The following is a 19,488-nucleotide window of genomic DNA, read 5'->3' as shown; positions in this document are numbered from 1 at the left end:
TTAAAAATTTTCGAATTTTTGTTTCAACGACTTAATTTAAAAAAAAAAATGAAAATAAAAATATGCACATGTAGAAAATTTAATAAACTACAGGTGCAATTTTTTCAAATATTTTTTTTTTATAATTTATTGTTTAAAAAAAAATCCAAAAATTATTGGACGTCGGCTAACTTCAGTATCGTTTAACAATCGCCGTCATTTTTTTTTAATTTGTAATAGAAAAATTAAAAAATTAAATGTAAATAATAATTATTATTATTTTTACAAATATAAATATATACTAAAGTATAACCCGTAACAAAATATGCGATAGTTACACAGTTATCACGAGCCATTACCGTGTTTGGTATGTATATAAGAGAAAAAAAACATTTCTCTTTACTCTGACGCCGATAATTGGGATGTATTTCGTCATCAAATTATCCATTTAATTTGTATATTTCAAAAACTAATTCGAATTACACACATAAATTTTTTAAAAATAATAATAATAATAAATTTAATTTATACATGAAAAAATAATTTTAATTATCAATTGTCATTTTTATAAAAATTTTAAATATAATTAACCGGTAGAAAAAATAAGACTATTGTAAACCAATAAAATTTTTTTTGGATTCAATGATAAACGAAAAATCATTAAAAAAAAAAATTTGGTATTTATTGATTTATATGTATATTATATTTAGTTATATATGTGAGTAGAGAAAAAAGAAAGGATGAAGAAAAAAAGGAAGAAATGATTGCAAAGTGAATGGAAGACTTTGAATTCTGACACACAACAGGACTACCCAACCATGACCCTGAAATAAACTTATTCCAATAAATAATTCAACTGAGAATTTATGTTGTTATGATGATCGTCAAGTCAACCACAGGTATATATATTTGGCCCATCGTCAAATTTCTCTCAGTTTTGAGAAAGACTTATTGTGAACATACATCGTACTAATAAATACATATATATATTCATATATATATGTATTTTTTTTTTGAGTTTATATATTTTGAAAATCAATTAACTTAAGTACACAATGAAAACATACATATTTTTTTTAACTATTTCCGCTCTATTTTTGGTGACGTTATGTCAAGTCCGTGAGTATTTTTCCGAACTTTAATTTATTTAAAATGTTTTTTATTTATGAAACAATTAATTTAAAATTTTGTTTGTTTGTTATTAATTTTGTGATGTAGCATCTTATATTAAAATTTGTGGACGTAAAGATCCTCAATTAAATCAGTGTATAAAAAGCAGCGTTGAATCACTTCGTCATAAACTTCGTACAGGAATACCTGAATTTGCTGTACCGCCATTAGAATATTTGAATATCGAAGAAGGATTACCATTAGCTAATTCAAATGAAATAAAGGCATCTGCGAAACAAGTCAAACTTTATGGATTACCTGATTTTCAAATAAATAGTATTAAAATGAATATAGAAACTAAAACAATTGATTTAGATATATATTTCAAAAATGTTCAATTGGAAGGAGATTATGATGTCACTGCTAAAATAATTGTTCCAGTAACTGGAAAAGGGCCTATAAAAATCGATGCCGGTAATCAAATTATATATTTATTTCATATTAATAATCGTCATGTGTTTTTATTTATGTCAATTTTCAACACAATTGTTTTTGAACATCTTCAATTAGTAAATCATTTTTGTTTATGTTTGTTATACTTCAATTCAATTACTCATATTTATACTAATTTTTGCTCAAAGTAATATCACAGATAGAAAAGTCAAGTGTTCATTTTTATTAAATTTAAAATTGCGATCGAACGATTATTTTAATCATTTGAATTCTGTTGAAATTTTTGAAAAGTACACTAAAAAAAACGGGGTAAGTACAAACGGTGTGTTAAAATAAAACCGCTTCCGGTGTAAATATTCTTTACCGGTATTAAAAAAATTTCCCAGTGTTAAAATATTTTTCGGTATTGAATAATACGTTTTTTTCTAATTTCTGTACGTGCAATTTTTTTTTACACCGATTTAACACCAGTACTTTAACACCGCCAAATTACACCACCTACACCAGTGTTATTTCATTTTAATACCGCACGGTGTTAAATAGAGTCCTAATTAAATTGAGTCTATATTATTTTTAATTGTCGAAATTTTGACTAAATATAAAATTATAATTTTTCAAGGCCGCGAAAAAAATTTTTTTTCAATTTCTTATTTATAGAATTTCAGAAAGTGATTTTCTAGTGAACATTTAAAATCTGAAGGATACTTTTAATTTTTATATATTTTATATTTTTATATTATGATAAATAGTCAGTTGTATTTGAAATATGTACACTCTGCCAATTTATTACAACATACATAACCGGTTAAAAATTAATATTCCTTTAAATAAAATTATGTTTTTATTAAAAATTAAAATACGATTATTATTAACTTTCATTGTGACATTATTAATTTCATAAATAAATAATTTTTATTTTAAATTAAATTTTTATAATTCCGTTGAAAAAATTTTCTAAAAAAGTTCATGATCGTGATTTTTAAAATTTAAGAAAATTCTGAATTTTGAGTCGATCTTTTGTCGAACTGAATTTTTTTCAGGAACTTTCGGAATTTCTTAAGCAAAAATAATTCAGTTTTTTTCCTGGTTTGAAGAACGTTAAATAAAAAGACTTTTAAACCATCAACGGTTTTTTGACTCTTATTAGAACTATTCAGGAACAAGGTCATGGCGTTAAAAATTTTTTAGTGTTGAACTTTTTTAAAGTTCCAAAAAAGATCAACTCAAAGTTCAAAGTTCCCTGAAATTTGGAAATTTACTGTTATGAACTTTTTTGAAACATTTTTTAAATGAACTTTTTGAATAAGTAAGGCCAGGATTTTTTCCTTAATTAAAAAATATAACAATTAATAATTAATGATGTCAAATTTTTGATATTACGGCAAAAATATTGGTTGAATAGAAAAATTTTTTAAGTAAAAGTTGTCCAAAATTGAATTTTCAAAAAACAATGTCTCTTATAATTTTTCCTTAGGATTAATACGGAAGCCGTAATTTCAAAATTAAGATTTTCATAATTAACAAAAATTTGAATCATTCATTATGAATCTTAATTTTGGAATTACCGTGAAAATATTGGTCGTATAAGAAAGTCATAAGAGACATTTTTACAGAAAATTAAATTTCTTACAACTTTTGTTTAAAAACTTTTTTCATAAGACCAATATTTTCGCCGGAATATCAAACATTTGAACCATTCATTTCAAAAATAAGGCAAAAATCTTGTCCCTATTATTAAGTTTTTGATTTCATTGTTTAGTAATTTATTTAATTAATAAAAATATATGAATGATATAATTTTTTTTGTTTATTTTATTTTAGAAAGCGTCAGTGCAAAAGTGACAATTATCTATCGTTTGGTAAACACGAAAAAAGGACAACGTATGCACTTTACATCAATGACTTGTAAACTAAAAATCGGAAGCTATCATTCAAAATTCGTCGCCCGTGAAGGTCCAGATGCAACCTTTTCAGAAGCTATTAATTCTGTCATAAATAATAGCCAACAAGAAATTTTAGAAGGAATAATTCCCAGCCTTGAAAGATCTATTTCAAAAAAAGTTCTTGAACTTTCTAATAAAATAACAAAAAATTTCACTTACGAAGAACTATTTCCTGATCGGGAATAATAATGAAATTATTATTAAATTAAAGTGATAAAATAAAATCTTATTACATTTTTAAATAAAACAATAAAATTATTAAATATTTTGCTAGTAATTGATCAGAGCAATGTGCGACTTAAAGAAGCCATAATAATTAAATTTTGAAAATTAAAAAAAAATATATAAATTTATGCTTAAAAATTATTAATCAAATTAATTTATACTAGAAATTATTAAAAAATATTTTTGTTTTATTTTTTTTTCTCTCACTAGTATCTAATTATTTGTATTTAAATTTAATAGAAATATTAAGTTGAATAAAAAAAATTTTGTTAAATAAAATTTAATAAATTTATTACTTTTTTTTTTATATTCCTAGTAATATTTATTAAAACGTCGTTACATTGAAAATACGATGCGGACTTTTAAACAACACTGAAGGTTAAATTTTCTACGTATATTTCAATGCCACATTAAGCACCTTCATGCTGATAAATAAGTGTAAGTAAAGTATCGTAATGTTATTGAGAAAAAATTAAAATTTAATTAATTACTATTATTTCAATGATAAAAAAAAATTAAATTACTGGGAAAAGCAAAAAAAAAGATGATATTTCTAGATATTTCCACGCATTAAATATTAATTATCAAGATAATCAAGTGAGAAGATACTTTGCTTTAAGATGAAAACAAGTAAGAGTGGGATCAGGAATAATCTGGATAGGTAGTAACTTTGAATTAATTATTGTATGATTCAGCCACAATTGTGTATAACTATTGATTGGTTACTTTACTAAGGTATAAATTAATCTTTGCCGATCGATTTATCGCAGTAATATTTCTGATTAACTAACAGAACATTGTGCTATTATTTTAAAATGCTTTATTCAATAATATTTTTTCTAAATATTATTTTTTTAACATCTTTTGTTTCAGCTGAAGTTCGTAAGTAATACCATATTGTAATCAATAACTATTTTAGAAATAGTTGAATTTTTTAATTATTGGAATGATAGAGTATTCAGCAGACAGCTGACAATTTTTTAATTTTTAAATTAATATTTCGAATTTTGAAAGACTTTTAAATCTCAATGTGTATATATTTTTTTTAATAAAAAATTTTATAATTTAAAGATATTAAAATTGTCAGCTGTCGGTTATTTTCACTGTCATAAAATATAATGTTGAAGCTTATTTAAAATATGTACAGTCCACGTGACTTGGATAGCCTCACCTATTTTATTCAATATCTGATTCTTAATCAAAAAGTTTTCTTCCTTCCGCAAATCAAAGTAATAGTTACATCTATCAGTCCCATCTAAATTTAATTTCATTTCATCTGAAAAAATTACTTGTAGCCATTTATCTATCCGACTCATATGTTATTTTGCAAATAAAAGTTGCGCTGATATGTGTTTTTGATTCAAAGCCGATTTTTTATTTGATTTCACAGGGTGGCCACGAAACGGGAAAACCGGGAATATCGGGAATTATCAGCGAATTTAATGCAACCGGGAAATATCATGGAAATGTCAGGGAATTTCGAAAAGTTTCCGGGAATTAAATTGTAACAGTTCAAAATTAAAAAAATTTTAAATTATACACTAGTTATAAAAATTAAGGGATATTATAAAAATTTCAATTTTTAAAGTGATTTTCAGCAGGTGGTATCTCGAAAAACAATAAAGGCAATTTATAGCTTCAAGTGTCTAGTTTTCTGATCTGGTCTTTACATTTTTTAATTATGTGCGGTTCCGGAGTAATCCTAAGAAAACTATCGAAAAAGAAATTTACCAAATTTTTGTTCGTCTCAAAAACAGTCTTCGAGCTTCAATAAATTTTTTTCGATAAATATCATTGATTTTTGATTGCTCCGGAATTGTGCATAATAAAAAAATTTAAAGACCCAGATCAGAAAACTAGACACTTGAAGCTACAGTTTGACTTTTTGTTTTTATTGTACGACCGTTTTCCTTCGAGTTACAAACTGATGAAAATTACTAAAAAATTTGAAATTTTTTTAACATCCCTTAATTTTTGTAACCAGTGTATTTTTAATTTATTTAAATTATAAAATTTCTTATTAAATATTTTAACTTATACATTTTTAACATCGAATAATCAAAAGTAGGCAATATTAATTTATTTTGTTGCGCTTTTTGTCTGATTTGTCACATGATTTAATTATCAAATTTAATTATTAAGAATGAAAATATAATAAAAACTTTGAATATCGAAATGATACGAATAAAATTTCTAAATCAGGGAAAAATGTGAAAAACTTTACTGGAAAACCGGGAAATATCAGCGAATTTTGAAATCATTTCTTTGTGGCCGCCCTGTTTGACCGTCTTATCACTCTTGTTACAGTTGAAATAGATGCTGCTGTTCCAACTTCTCCCGCTATTTGCCTCACAGTCTTAATGGAATTAGATGTCGCGCGAATTATCATTCGATGTTCCCTTGGCGTTGTCGCGAATTTCGTTCGACTTTTATAATTGTTTCCGTAGTTTTCATCGTTTTTCACGAAATTATTAATAACTTTAGCAATTCTATTCACTCTTCTAGCGATTTCATGATGAGATGAATTTTGATTAAGTAAAGAATTAATTTTATTGATTTCTTCAATACTTAACATTTTTTTGCGCCCCATTTTATACGGTAACTAATTTTGGTGTTTTGAATCGATTTTAACTTATTCATCACGCTATAAAATTACAACATAATAATACGAAAATGAAACGTACACGGAGAAAAAAATATAGTAAATTTTACTAAAAAATATGAAAATAATTACTAAATTTGGATAGTAATCTTGAAACGCTTATGATTTACATGAAAAATTCATAAACAGATAAGCATATTTTACAAGTCGTTTAGTAATTTCTCATATACTGGTTATGGAAAATCTCCTATATTGCATATTAATTTTTACTTATATTTAGTAAATTTTACTATCCCGTTTAGTAAATTTCACTATATTAGAATGGAAAAAAATAAAATAAAATTTTTATTAGCTTTTAACTTTTTATTATTATTGCTATCATTTTGATTATTATTGTTATTTATGTCATCTGTATTGGTGTTGGTGTCGATGTTTGTTTTTTAAAAAATCACTTGTTTCAACCGAGATTCGAACCCTGATCTCCCGCGCGCGAGTCCTTTCCTATGTCTGACGGCCTGATGTCTCCTTAGAACAAAAATTGTAGAACTTGTAATACATATTTGTATATTCTATCCCCACCAACTTTTAATTTTGTCTATACATAGTAGAATTTACTATACCGATAGTAAAAAAATATAATCGTGTAAGCAAAAAATACATTGCGTACAGTAATTTTTAGTATTTTGTATAGTAACAAATCCTATATTGTATTAGAAAAATTACTTTCTTAAATTTGTATTTATTAATAATACTTATAGTAAAATTTACTATACAAATAGTAAAAAATATAATCGTCTTAGCAAAAAATACATTACGTATAGTAATTTTTAATATCTTATTATGTAATTATTACTAACTAGTAAATTTTACTAAACGTTTAGTAATAATTACAATACAGAATGTATTTTTTCATATCTGTGAGTAAATTTTACTATAGTATTGTAATTTTTACTATACTTTTTTCTCCGTGTATTAGTTCTTTTGCGTAATAAATTTGACTGAGGCTCTTCATGTGACGAACTGCCGATTAGTGGCATGTCCCCCTCACGATATCCTCGCTTTGTTTCTCGAACACTCACAACATATCTTGTTCTGTCTTAAATAAGTAATATAAAACATACAGATAATTTTATGAATCAGCAAGTAAAGAATCAGTTATTGAAAAAAAATAGGTGAGACTATCCAAGTGACGCGGAATGTATATATTTTTTTTTTATTTTGAATTTTATCATTTTATTAATAGCAATTAATTGAAAGCAAGACTTCTCATTTTTTTAAATTATTTGAATTAAAGCTACGAGATTTAATGACAGAGTAAAACCATATCTAAAACGCGTCACTTTAAGATTAATAGTGTGGTTATATATGTTGATGGATATGCTATTCCTGAGTTGTGGTCAGAAAAACAATGTTATAATTGAATAATGTTGACAAATGTCAGTTACGTGAACTAGAATAACAAAATTATTGTTTTTATTTTTATGTTAGTAGAGAATGCGACAATATGTCTTTTCTATCTCTTATGACCTTGATCACTAAACAGAAACGATTGAAACAATAAACAAATTAGACTCAAATAGAGCAAATTTAAAACAGCGATTTTCAATTAGGGAATTAAAATTTCGTAGAACGTTCAATGTGCGAATAATTCTGCAAGTTCATAACTGTAACGGACTATTTAGGCTCCAAAATTAATACTGTTTTAGTGTACACTGTTAAATATTTCTACGGTTTTCAAAGATAACTATCGTGAAATACGGTCTGACACCGTGTTTAATTCTGTATCACACGCTATATTTTTCATGATTATCTGCATTGGAACTCAAAATTTCATTGTCAGCAGTGAGTCCGAAACAAGTTAATTTTTTCACCATACCTGCACCGAAAATTTGAATTCCTATCCTGTTTAGAGAAAAGAAAGTCGTTCTTTTCTTTAATGAGGAAGCAAATAATAAAAATTAGCGCATGTGCCATTCTTCCCACAAACAGAGGCCAAAATTGAAGCCTTCAGGTGCAGACCTGGTAAAAAAGACGTATACACACCACGGAGAAAGGTAGGACGTCCCAATCTCGCCTTCGGTTCGGGTAGGCAATTATACACACGGGTTGGAATATCCTACTTTCCTCCCTTGGTGTGTAATATACTATACACTCATTTTTATAAAACTTAATCACTAAGTCAGAACTGTCAGTTACGCAAATAAAATTAATGATCTGAAATTACTATTAAAGAAGTTACCAATGTCAGAGTTGAAATTACGAATGGCTTCGGTCACACTCTAAAACCAAGTGTGTAGTCAAAATTAACACACTTGCAAAATAACATTGAAACGCCATAAGCAATCTATAGATTTTTAACACACCGTGAAACGTGTTTTAAATGATTACAAAAAACTATAGTTTTGTTTATGGCCATTAAACATAGAACACATTTAATGTGTGTTAAAATAATACACTTGTAACACACTTGGTTTTAGAGTGCAGTGGGCAGAAACATTATTTGTTTTTTCCCAAGGGACGAAATACATATGTTTCTGCCCAGTGACTGAAGACATTCGCAATTTACGTTTTTGCTAATATTGCACAATATTCACGACATTAGACTGAAATTAGTTTGTTTTGATCGGCTTTAGAGATTCTGAAACTTGAAGTTTCGACACGAGTACTACTACAAGTAATTTGCTTTAAATATCAAGAATAATCTTTAACAGTGTAAATATATATACTATAAAACAAAATCTAGAAAATAATTGACCCTCCAAACAACCCCTAACATTCCCTGCTAATTTCCAGCGAAATATTATTATTTTCTCATATACACGGAGAGAAATTTACAGTAGCGATCACAATATTTTATGTGAATCATTTCCACATCATACGAGAACAGGTTTCTTTGTGTATTTTGATTATAGAAATAACACCCATACAAATTATTTCAATCACTTCCACACGGAGAGAAATTTATGGTAACAATTACGATATATTATAGGAATGGTTCCCATAATGCATGGTAACCGGTTTTTTTGAAATGTCGATTATAGGAACGGTACTCATATATATTATAGTTATCATTACTATAATATTATGGTAACCACCCAAGTCAAAATTAAAAAGGTGATTTGAGCCTTCAAATCTTACACGAGGGTAAGAAGGTTTAAATCATCTTTTTAGAATATGAAGATTCATGCATTAAAAAGGTGATTTGAACCTAAATGTGGTAACTTTGTCCGCTTTTACCAAGTTTAGGTTCAAATCTTTTTTTTAAAAAGGTAAAATAAGCCTCCAGAGCCTAAATTTATAGATCGAGAAAGACTCTCATCGGATCGGGTACAATTGGTAAAGAAACAGAAGGGAAAGGGGGGCCACTAATTAGAAATGGCCACCATGATCGAAATAAATTTGAAATTTAAAAATCCCAAAAATAATTTCTTAGTAATAAATGTTTTTTTGTAAGTTAAAAAATAAAGAAATTTAACATATTAATAATAATAGCTAAAGTTATACGAGTAGGCGTTCGAATAGAATAGTACTAAGTCATTCGAAATTCGAATTGAATAATTAGAACCTTCGATTTATTAGTATATGATTAATTAATTAGTTTATGTGAACAATAAATACAAACGATGTATTGGAAAACGGAAACTGCCAAAGAATTTGAAAAACATTGCTGAAAACTAATCTGCTGCCGCCAGGATTCGAAACCACGACCTTACGAATATGAAGCACAACCACTTGGAAATATCTTTATGTATTTAGAACGCAGCTATTATTCTAACAATAATATCATGCTAAAGAATTGAGCTCATTCGAAGTTACCGATTAAAAGTATGGTAGGCCTTGGAGGGTTAAAACATCTTTTTAAAAAGGTGATTTACTCCTCCATGTGCTTCGTTTAGGGTATTGAGGACTTAAATAGCATTTTAAAATATATGGTAGGCCATGGAGGATTAAAATACCATTTTAAAAAGGTGATTTACTCCTCTATTCGCTACTTTTAGGACATCGAGGACTTAAATAACATATTACATTTAGCGGCAAGTCTAACATCAAAAAAACTGAGGCTTTGGAGGCTCAAACTACTGTTTTAATTTTGACTCGGGACGTTACCATAATACATGGTAACCATTACTATAATCTATGGTCACCATTACCATAGTTCTTTCACATGCGATATGGGAACTGTTACCATAATGATGGGAATTGTTCCCATACTTATGGGAACTTTTTCTAGAAAGTATGAGCTTATATCCCATAATTCCAAGTACTCATTACTATAACGGTATGGGATGATATTTCATAAACGTACTAGGAACGGTTACCATAAATTTCTCTCCGTGTATCTAAATGAATTTAATTCTTATACGATAGTGAAATAGTTAACTAACAATTGTTATGGTATTATGGTAATCATCCCTATGATATTATCGGAACCATTTCCATATAATAAAATGTGATTAAAAACTGATTTTCTCTGGCAAAATAATAATTTTTATGACTTTCTTGTTGAATAAATTTTTATCAAAAAATAAAAATATTATAGTACAGATTATTTTTAAATATTTCAGCATCATATATACCAATATGTGGTCGAAGAAATCCAAATTTGAATGAATGCGTAAAAAATAGTGTAGATACTTTACGTCCAAAACTACGTGATGGTATACCCGAGCTTGATGTACCTTCAACTAATCCCCTTTTTATGGAAGAAGGACTTCCTCTAGCTGATTCACCAGATTTTAAAGCTGGAGCTAAAAATGTAAAAATCTTCAATGCTCTCGATTTCGAAGTTAAAAGACTCAACGTTGATCTTGAAAACAAGAAAATAGATATTGATATTTTTTTCAAAAAAATGAAATTGCAAGGAGATTATCACGTCAAAGCAAAAATAGTTGTTCCAGTAGAAGGATCAGGACCTATTGACATTGATGCGGGTATAGTATAGTTTTTAATTATATAATTTTATTTATAATCTTTAATATTTTATGAAATTTAAATATATAATATTCATATTGTTGATTAAACTAAACAGAGGACATCGAATCAAACTCAACAATGATTTTCAAAATAATCAACACAAAAAAGGGCAAACAACTTTTCTTCACCAGTATGAAGTGTAAGCTAAGAATAAGAGATTACAAATCTACCTTTGTTGCTAAAGCCGGAGCAAATGATCAATTTGCCGATGCTATAAATGCTGTTATTAATACAAATCGTGTTGAAATCATTGAATCTCTTACACCTAGTCTTGAAAAAGCAATAGCTTCTAAATTACTTGAATTGTCTAATCGAATATGTAAAAACTTTACATACGATGAATTATTCCCTGATCGAGAGTAAATTTTTTTTATAAATAGTATATTGCGTGACGAGGGATGAAACGATACGTTTTCAGATGAGGATGAAGTTGACTGTCCGAATCGAAGTTGGTCGACGTCACCCGAAATCTGAAGTCGTGTTTCATCCCGTGCCATGCACTATATTTTTCATATTACCTGCATTGATACTGAGAGTTTTAATATCTGGAGTCAGTCAAATCAGGCTAATTTCTGACCGATAGTGTGGTAAAAAAAAATAATGATACACTTTAAATATGGAAATTTAAGTATTTTAACAAGAAAAACAGTGGCTTTTTATTAATTTAACAATTGTTGTTATCGGAACTCATATTATTTTTTTAGTTTTTAAAATACAACTTATAGTTTGTTTGGTTATTAGAATGTCATAAATATTCAGAGGTTTACAATAAACACATGCACTTCTGACAAGGATGAAATGAAGTCAAAACCTAATTTAACGGACAGAAACTAATGAGTTTCTTACCGAGAGAAGAAATTGATTAGTTTCTGCGCGATAAATCGCATTGGTCTGAAATTGGCTTGTTACGACTGGCAAAACAGGCATTAGAACTCGCAATTTCAATGCGGGTAATATGAAATAGTATGTTACACACCGCGGGAAGAAAGTAGGACATTCCAACCCTCGTGTAATTTTCTATTCCAACTGAAGACGAGGATGGCAATCACGCGGATTCGGATGTCCTATCTTCCTCTGCGGTGTGTATACTGTTTGTTACTTGCATCTGTATATTTAAATTTTTGCCTCTGTTTGATAAGAAGAAAGTAAGACTTTCCTCCCGCCAAACAGGACAGGAATTCAAAGTTTTAGTACAGGTGTGGTGAAAATGTTATTTCAATGATAAATGCGAGTACACGGAAAGAAAATCATGGCAGAGGTTCCCATAATTCTATAAAAATTTTTTCTATACCAACATAGGAATTAGAACCATAAATTATGGGAGCAGTTCCTATAATTATAGGAATGTTTCCCATAATTATAGGAACAGTTCCTAAAATTATGGGAATGCGAGCCATAACACTATAGGAATGGTTCCTATAATTATAGGAATGGTTCCTATAATTTATAGGATTTGTTCCCATAATATTATGGGAATCATTCCCATACTATGTAGGAATGAACCCTGTATTTTATAGGAATCATTCCCAAAAATTATAGGAACCATTCCCATAACATTGTAAGAATGGTTCCCATAATGGTATGGGAACTATTCCCATAATATTATAGGAATGGTTCCCATAATGCTATTGGAATAGTTCCTATACCATTATTAATTTTTATGATTTTATGGGAGTGGTTCCCATTACATTATGGGAGTGGTTCCCATTACATTATGGGAATAGTTCCCATAATATTATAGGAATAGTTCCCATACCATTATGGCAATGGTTCCCATAATGATATGGGAATATTTCCCATAATATTATGGGAAATATTCCCAAATTGGTATAGGATCTATTCCAATACCATTATGGGAATGGTTCCCATAATGGTATGGGAACTATTCTCATACTATTATGGGAACTATTCCCATAAATTATGGGAACCATCCTTATAGTAGTATGGGTACAATTCCTATACCATTATGGGAACTAGTCCCATAATGCATAGCAAAACTTCCTATAATTTTCTTTCCGTGTACATCATATTTACTTTTATGAATAATTGTGCTAAACTTTTTTTGATGTAATGGTACTTGATATTGACCCTGTAATACACGTGAGAAAGAGCGCACGTGGCTCCTGCAATCAACAAAAAATACTTGCTTGTCAAGTTGGATAAGTAATAATAGATTTAAAAAAAAATATGTAGACAACTTTTTTATGCCTCATCACATCGTAAATTTTTTTCTACGTATCTTGTAAAATGTGATTATAAAATAAGGAAGAAAATAAAAAAAATTTTAATTTACATATATTGTTTGACCTTCACAGAATGCCCGTTACCCTAGCGTGATTCATATTTTTTTTTCTAACTTAAATTATTGTTTTTTATTTCCTTAGTAATATACGTACGTCTAAATCAATTTGTTATAAATTGTAATAAATTTTTTTTTTTTATTTTTATATACTTACAGCACATTAAAAAATATAATTTATAAATACAATGATTAACGTTGTCAAAAATTACTTATCTTTTTGTGTAATCGATTACAGAGAACTATGAAAAAAATTGTTAGATAACATTTTATGATTAGCTAACCAAGTAGATAAATTATTATAGTTTAAGTATTACGTGATCTTGAAAATTCCTCTTGGCAGAACATATTGAATTAAATTCATCATTTGATTATATATTACAATAAATATACTTAAATTGTTCATTCATTTGAAATAAATTCCCGGGAAAAAAAGTTTAGATCTGCATTTTGTCTATATCTGCCCATATCAAGTTAGATCTGAACAGATCTAGGCAGGTCTAAACTTCTTTTCCTAGATTAAGGAAACTTCTGATAATATTTTTAAGAAAAAAAGTATAAATTTTAATATTATTAATAAATGGGAAGTAAAAATAAAAAAACAAAGTACTCGCACACAAACAACATTGAAACATTTTATTTTATTGAAAGAAAAATAATTAATAAATACAATTAAATTTTTTACATCTACTGACAAAGTTATTTATCGACTTTTTTTTTTTTTTGCGTAAATCGCAGATCTCAGTGATCGTTTAGATATTATTCAATAACTTACTGCTATTTCTCACCTTGATCTTAAAAAAAAATAATAATAAATTTTCTAAATTACAAATTGCCGATTTTATCCAGCATAATCAGTCGGAATTACAGAGTTTAGCTGTTCTTTTTATAATTAAAATTATTTAAAAGACACAATAATATTAATATATTGAGGAAGTATATAATTGAGTATATCAAAATTGTAACTGAAGTATAAAATTAATTTTGTACCCATCAGAAATTATTTCGATTCATAAAATATTTACAAGGAAAAAAAAAATTATTTATTTTTACAAGCTTTAAAAATTAATTACATTGGGAAAAGTTGATCGAAGGTGAATGAATTAACAATACCATTACCAATATCTCTAAAAGCTAAAGCTAATGATTTTTCAACCAGAGGAAGAATTTCACGCAAGAAAATAGCAAAGTTTGCATTTATCGCTTGATTAACGACATCTCCGATAGTTTTGTCACCACCAAAAAGATTGTCAAGTTGTAAATTACCATTACCGACTGTTACTTTTAAATTAAACTCATCGATATTAAACTGTTTCACTCCCTGTGCATCTGGCTTTGCTGATGCTAAAAATTTAACCGATCCAATACAATCTGTAAAGTTACCGATCATTCGACCAGAACCGGTTATTGGTAATAATAAAACTTTTCCATCAATTTCGTATATGCCTTCGACGTACAAATGAGGTAGCAAAATGTCTACATTGAATTCTAACGCCGCCATGTCCACACTTGAAACAAAAATACAAATTTTTTTATTTTAATTTTTTAATATTAACAATTCTTGTTGTTTTTTTTTTTTTAATTTTTTAATCATACTGTAACAGTCCTTTTAAGTATTTCGATATATGTTTCTCATGTCACGGCCATCTAATACGTTTATAGAATATTTAAAATGTACATGACTATTATCAACAAGTAAAATTACTTGAATATAAATTATATTCAATTTAAATAAATGTAATGATTGCAATTTTTATATTTATAAGCTTGACATTATTGTAAACTTATACGATTATTATTTTTTAATGAAAATTACTCTGTAATTTTGAGTAATACTCGACCATTACAAATTTTTATAAAAAACTGGTATTTTCTATTTCAATTTTTTAAAAATATTAACATCGCTAGACTATATTGTACTCTACTAGTGAGTAGTTTTTTAACAGCAGATAAAATAATTATATGATTTTACACTCTGTTTGGGACCTAGAAGAGTAAAATTTCGTGTCCAAAAGTAAAAAGTAATGGCCCAAGATTACTCAATTTAGTGTAACATTTAAATAAACGACGACAATATTCTTCGTAAAATTCTCTCCGTGTAAAGTGGATGCTCTTTAACTCGAATTTCAAAATCCAGAAACTGATAAAATTTTACAAATTGTTTTTTTGTCATTTTTAATTTTAATGTTTTTTTTTTTACACATAACTCAGTACATATTTAAAAATTTTTTTTTTTTTTATTTTTTTTCATAGAGAAATGAATTTTATTAAACACTAGTGCGGCTAAACTTAAATATGTTTTATTAATTTTCTGATCAATTTTCTTTTTGTCAGTTACTGGGTTTTGAAATTAAGCAGCCGGTGGATTTGAAGGTTTTTTTTTTTAAATAATTGGTATTTTAGAAATAATAATGTTATATAATTTACAATAGAAATTTTTCAACATATATATGCATATATGTATATATAGGTATGATATGATTACACACTGTAAAAAATTAGCCGAATAAAATCGAACGATTTTTTGTTTATTGAATCCCCTATGAATAAAATTCACTTCAAAAGGGAGGTAATTTTAAAATTAAAACTCCAAATCGTAATAAATGCGGATTGATATAAAATCTGTATTATTCCACCGAATAAATCAAACTCTTTATTTATTCCGTATGCGAAATAATTTTTTTTTTAAAGTTGCGAACTTCTAACGGATGGAGCGAATACGGATTGAAATAAAATCCACATCAACTCCCGGTTTTTTTTAACAGTATCTGATATATTTAAAGCGAAAATTTCAAAAAATATAATAAATTTAAAATGACTATACATTTATTTCATATTAATATTTAATTACTTTTGCTATAGACATAAATGTCGAGTATTTGAGCATTCACATTTTATGATGTTAATATTCAAAAATAATGATTATAAAAGTAAACAATAATTAGTACTCACTTAATTTCTTTGACAAAGTAGTTACCAGCACCGTAAGCTTTTACATCTTTTCCTGTAATTCTGATACCATGTCCTTCGGCAGCCACAAGATCGTTTAGTAATAAAGGCTCAAGTGATGGTATATTATACTCAGGTACACCGGTAATTAAATATGGTTTCAGATGTTCAGCACTGTCTTTGATACAGGCGTTCATATTTGGATCATTTCTATTACAAACCCGAAGAAATTCCGCTGTAAAAAATATATATTTTTTTTTAAAACATCATAAAAAATTATAAATTAACGTAATAAATACTTACGTAAATCTATTGCTGACGCGCATGATATTAAAACTGCAAGAAAAATAATTTTAAACCCGGACATTGTACTTAATATTTATGAGATGAGCGTTATTGTGATGTATGTTCAGGTCGTTCTACAACTTTATATATAAGGCGGAGAGCTTCAATATATTAGATCCAGAAAACTGCGGGTGGGATTTTCAGTTAATGAAAATTGCTGACCTCTAATATCTCGACAAGGAAGTACTCCCACTACTAAAATCTCCTTCTTTGGTAATTTATTCATGTAAAAAAATATTGACGTTGTCAAATGATATTTTATTGTTCCCCCAACTCTTTACCTCCTTCTTCTCACTTTATTTTTTTTTTTTTTTAATTTTGTTGTTATTTGGAATTTTTTATCGTATATGTTTATCTGTGATTTTGTTATTACACGTGACATATCACAATTCGTTATTTTTATGTCACGAAATTACCTCGATTATATTTTCAATTTTTTTTTTAGTTTACTATCAAGTGATTATGTATCTTATTTACCACATTGTTTATTTGTCAACAAAAATATGATGATAAAAAAACAAAAGTGAACAAAAGTTTTAGTGAGATGTTTTATTTTTATTTAGTATGCTGAACATGCCATCTGCATTTTATATCAACTTCCTTTGACTATATATATTGGTATGTACGGTTAAGGCTAAATAAACTTTATTCCATAGTCAATAATTACTAATAGAAATAAATTTACATTATTTTAATCGTAAGTTATAATTATTACTTATTTATTTTACTTAATTTATCATATTAATTATAATTTTGATGATATTTGTGTAAAAAATCAATTATTATTTTGAGATTTTATAATTTATTAGCAAACCATTCAATGAATGTCACGTATGGGTTCACTTGGTATGCAATATTTTCTGGGGTCTATGTACGATTTCAAAAGAAGTTTGCATTATTTATATATATATTAGGGTGTGTCATTTTAAGGCTACATTTTTTTTTTACTGCTATAGCAGAAAATCTGGTAGTGTATAGAAAATAAAAAATTATGCCGCTGGGCTGAAGGGTTTAAGTCCAACAGCGGCTTAGCTCATCAAAAAATTCGATTTCCCATTTAAATAATACGGGAAATTTTTTTTCTTAACTTTGAGTATTTTTAACTCGTGAACAAATTAATAGATCGAATTGACTAATACATATTTTTGTAGGAAATTGAACGCTCTACAAAAAAGGTCTCTTATCATTTTTCGATCAATCCATCTATTCTAAAGTTATTGGAGCTCGAAGTCAAGTTATAGTAAATTTCGGGATCTTTTTACTTTTCCGGCAAAACTATCAGACTTATCATAAAATATTATAGAGTCTTTTTTGTTGACAATTTTATTCTCTACAAATTACTATCAGTAAAGTTTTTTCAAATTCCGCATTGTTTTCTACTTATTTTCATTTCAATGTCGAGCTCTTGAAATCGATCAGAACACTACTTTTTTAAGAGCTTAAAATTAAAATGAAAATAACTAAAAAACAATGCGGAATTTGAAAAAACTTTACTGATAATAATTTGTACAGAATAAAATTGCCAACAAAAAAGACCCTACAACATTTTATGATAAGTCTGATAGTTTTGCCGGAAAAGTAAAAAGATCTCGAAATTTACTATAACTTGACTTCGAGCTCCAATAACTTTAGAACAGATGGGTTGATCGAAAAATGATAAGAGACCTTTTTTGTAGAGCGTTCAATTTCCTACAAAAATATGTATTAGTCAATTCGATCTATTAATTTGTTCACGAGTTAAAAATACTCAAAGTTAAGAAAAAAAATTTCCCGTATTATTTAAATGGGAAATCGAATTTTTCGATGAGCTAAGCCGCTAGTGAACTTAAACCCTTCAGCCCAGCGGCATAATTTTTTATTTTCTATACACTACCAGATTTTCTGCTATAGCAGTAAAAAAAAAATGTAGCCTTAAAATGACACACCCTAATATATATATACTTTGAAAACCATTTTATTGATCAATTCCAAAACTTATGAGCTCCAAAACAATATTAAATTTCAATTGCGTGTCAATCAATTTATTTGTGTACAAGATTTAGCAAATGAAAAATTTAAAAACGAATAGTTTTTTGAATTTTTTGCTAAACACAAATTTCAAAATACCCTAAAAATCATGTTTCAATAATCTTTATCATTTTCTACAAGAACCATTGTGATTGGTTTATAAGTTTTGAAAATATAAGTTTTATTACAAGCCTTTGTTAGCTTGAAGAGCTTCAAAAATTCATTATTTGGATAACAAAGTCAACCATTTTTTAATTTTATTGTTTGTAACGAAGTGAAAACAGATAATCTGGGTAACTTTGGTCTGTCTTTAAAAAAAAATAATTTTTAAACACGACTTAATTTATTTATTTTTCCATACGTTTGAAATTTATACACTGTAAAAAAAACTGGGATAAGTTCAAGCGGTGTCAGTGTTAAAATTTTCGGTGTTAAATTTCAACACCAAAAGCGGTATTAAAGTAACACTGCCGCCGGTGTAAAAATTTTTTACCGGTGTTAAGAGAATTTCCCGGTGTTGAAAATATTTCACTTTGTGAATAGTTAAACAGTGTTTTTATTAATTTATTAAATTATTGGTGATTGAAATGGTCAAAATGGGA

The 19,488-nt window shown here is 27.4% G+C and overlaps 4 protein-coding genes across 4 annotated transcripts in view; 3 read left to right on the top strand and 1 right to left on the bottom strand.

The window, feature by feature from the left end:
• Window positions 1-897: 897 nt before the first annotated feature.
• LOC130675686 (uncharacterized) lies at window positions 898-3,891 on the top strand. The gene is made up of 3 exons (XM_057481509.1): window positions 898-1,098; window positions 1,198-1,563; window positions 3,364-3,891. The coding sequence occupies exons 1-3, from the start codon at window positions 1,035-1,037 to the stop codon at window positions 3,669-3,671; spliced, it is 738 nt and encodes a 245-aa protein (XP_057337492.1). The 5' UTR covers window positions 898-1,034; the 3' UTR covers window positions 3,672-3,891.
• Window positions 3,892-4,431: 540 nt separating this feature from the next.
• On the top strand, window positions 4,432-14,491 carry LOC130676553 (putative beta-carotene-binding protein). The gene is made up of 3 exons (XM_057482876.1): window positions 4,432-4,592; window positions 10,878-11,243; window positions 11,342-14,491. The coding sequence occupies exons 1-3, from the start codon at window positions 4,526-4,528 to the stop codon at window positions 11,647-11,649; spliced, it is 741 nt and encodes a 246-aa protein (XP_057338859.1). The 5' UTR covers window positions 4,432-4,525; the 3' UTR covers window positions 11,650-14,491.
• Window positions 14,208-16,997, bottom strand: LOC130676555 (circadian clock-controlled protein daywake-like). The gene is made up of 3 exons (XM_057482878.1): window positions 16,838-16,997; window positions 16,538-16,769; window positions 14,208-15,093 (listed from the first exon to the last, which is right to left on the bottom strand). Exons 1-3 carry the CDS (start codon window positions 16,899-16,901, stop codon window positions 14,655-14,657), a joined length of 735 nt encoding a protein of 244 aa, XP_057338861.1. The 5' UTR covers window positions 16,902-16,997; the 3' UTR covers window positions 14,208-14,654.
• Window positions 16,998-17,291: 294 nt separating this feature from the next.
• Window positions 17,292-19,488, top strand: part of LOC130676557 (uncharacterized) — a 28,782-nt gene continuing 26,585 nt past the window's right edge. The window contains exon 1 of the mRNA XM_057482880.1: window positions 17,292-17,497. The gene's annotated coding sequence lies outside the window, so the exon portion shown is untranslated. The remainder of the gene's footprint in view (window positions 17,498-19,488) is intronic.

Source organism: Microplitis mediator, chromosome 10, assembly GCF_029852145.1.
Source record: "Microplitis mediator isolate UGA2020A chromosome 10, iyMicMedi2.1, whole genome shotgun sequence".
Taxonomy (NCBI): Eukaryota; Metazoa; Arthropoda; class Insecta; order Hymenoptera; family Braconidae; genus Microplitis; species Microplitis mediator.
The sequence above is the reverse complement of the archived record's forward strand: the minus strand, read 5'-3'. Positions and strand labels throughout refer to the sequence as shown.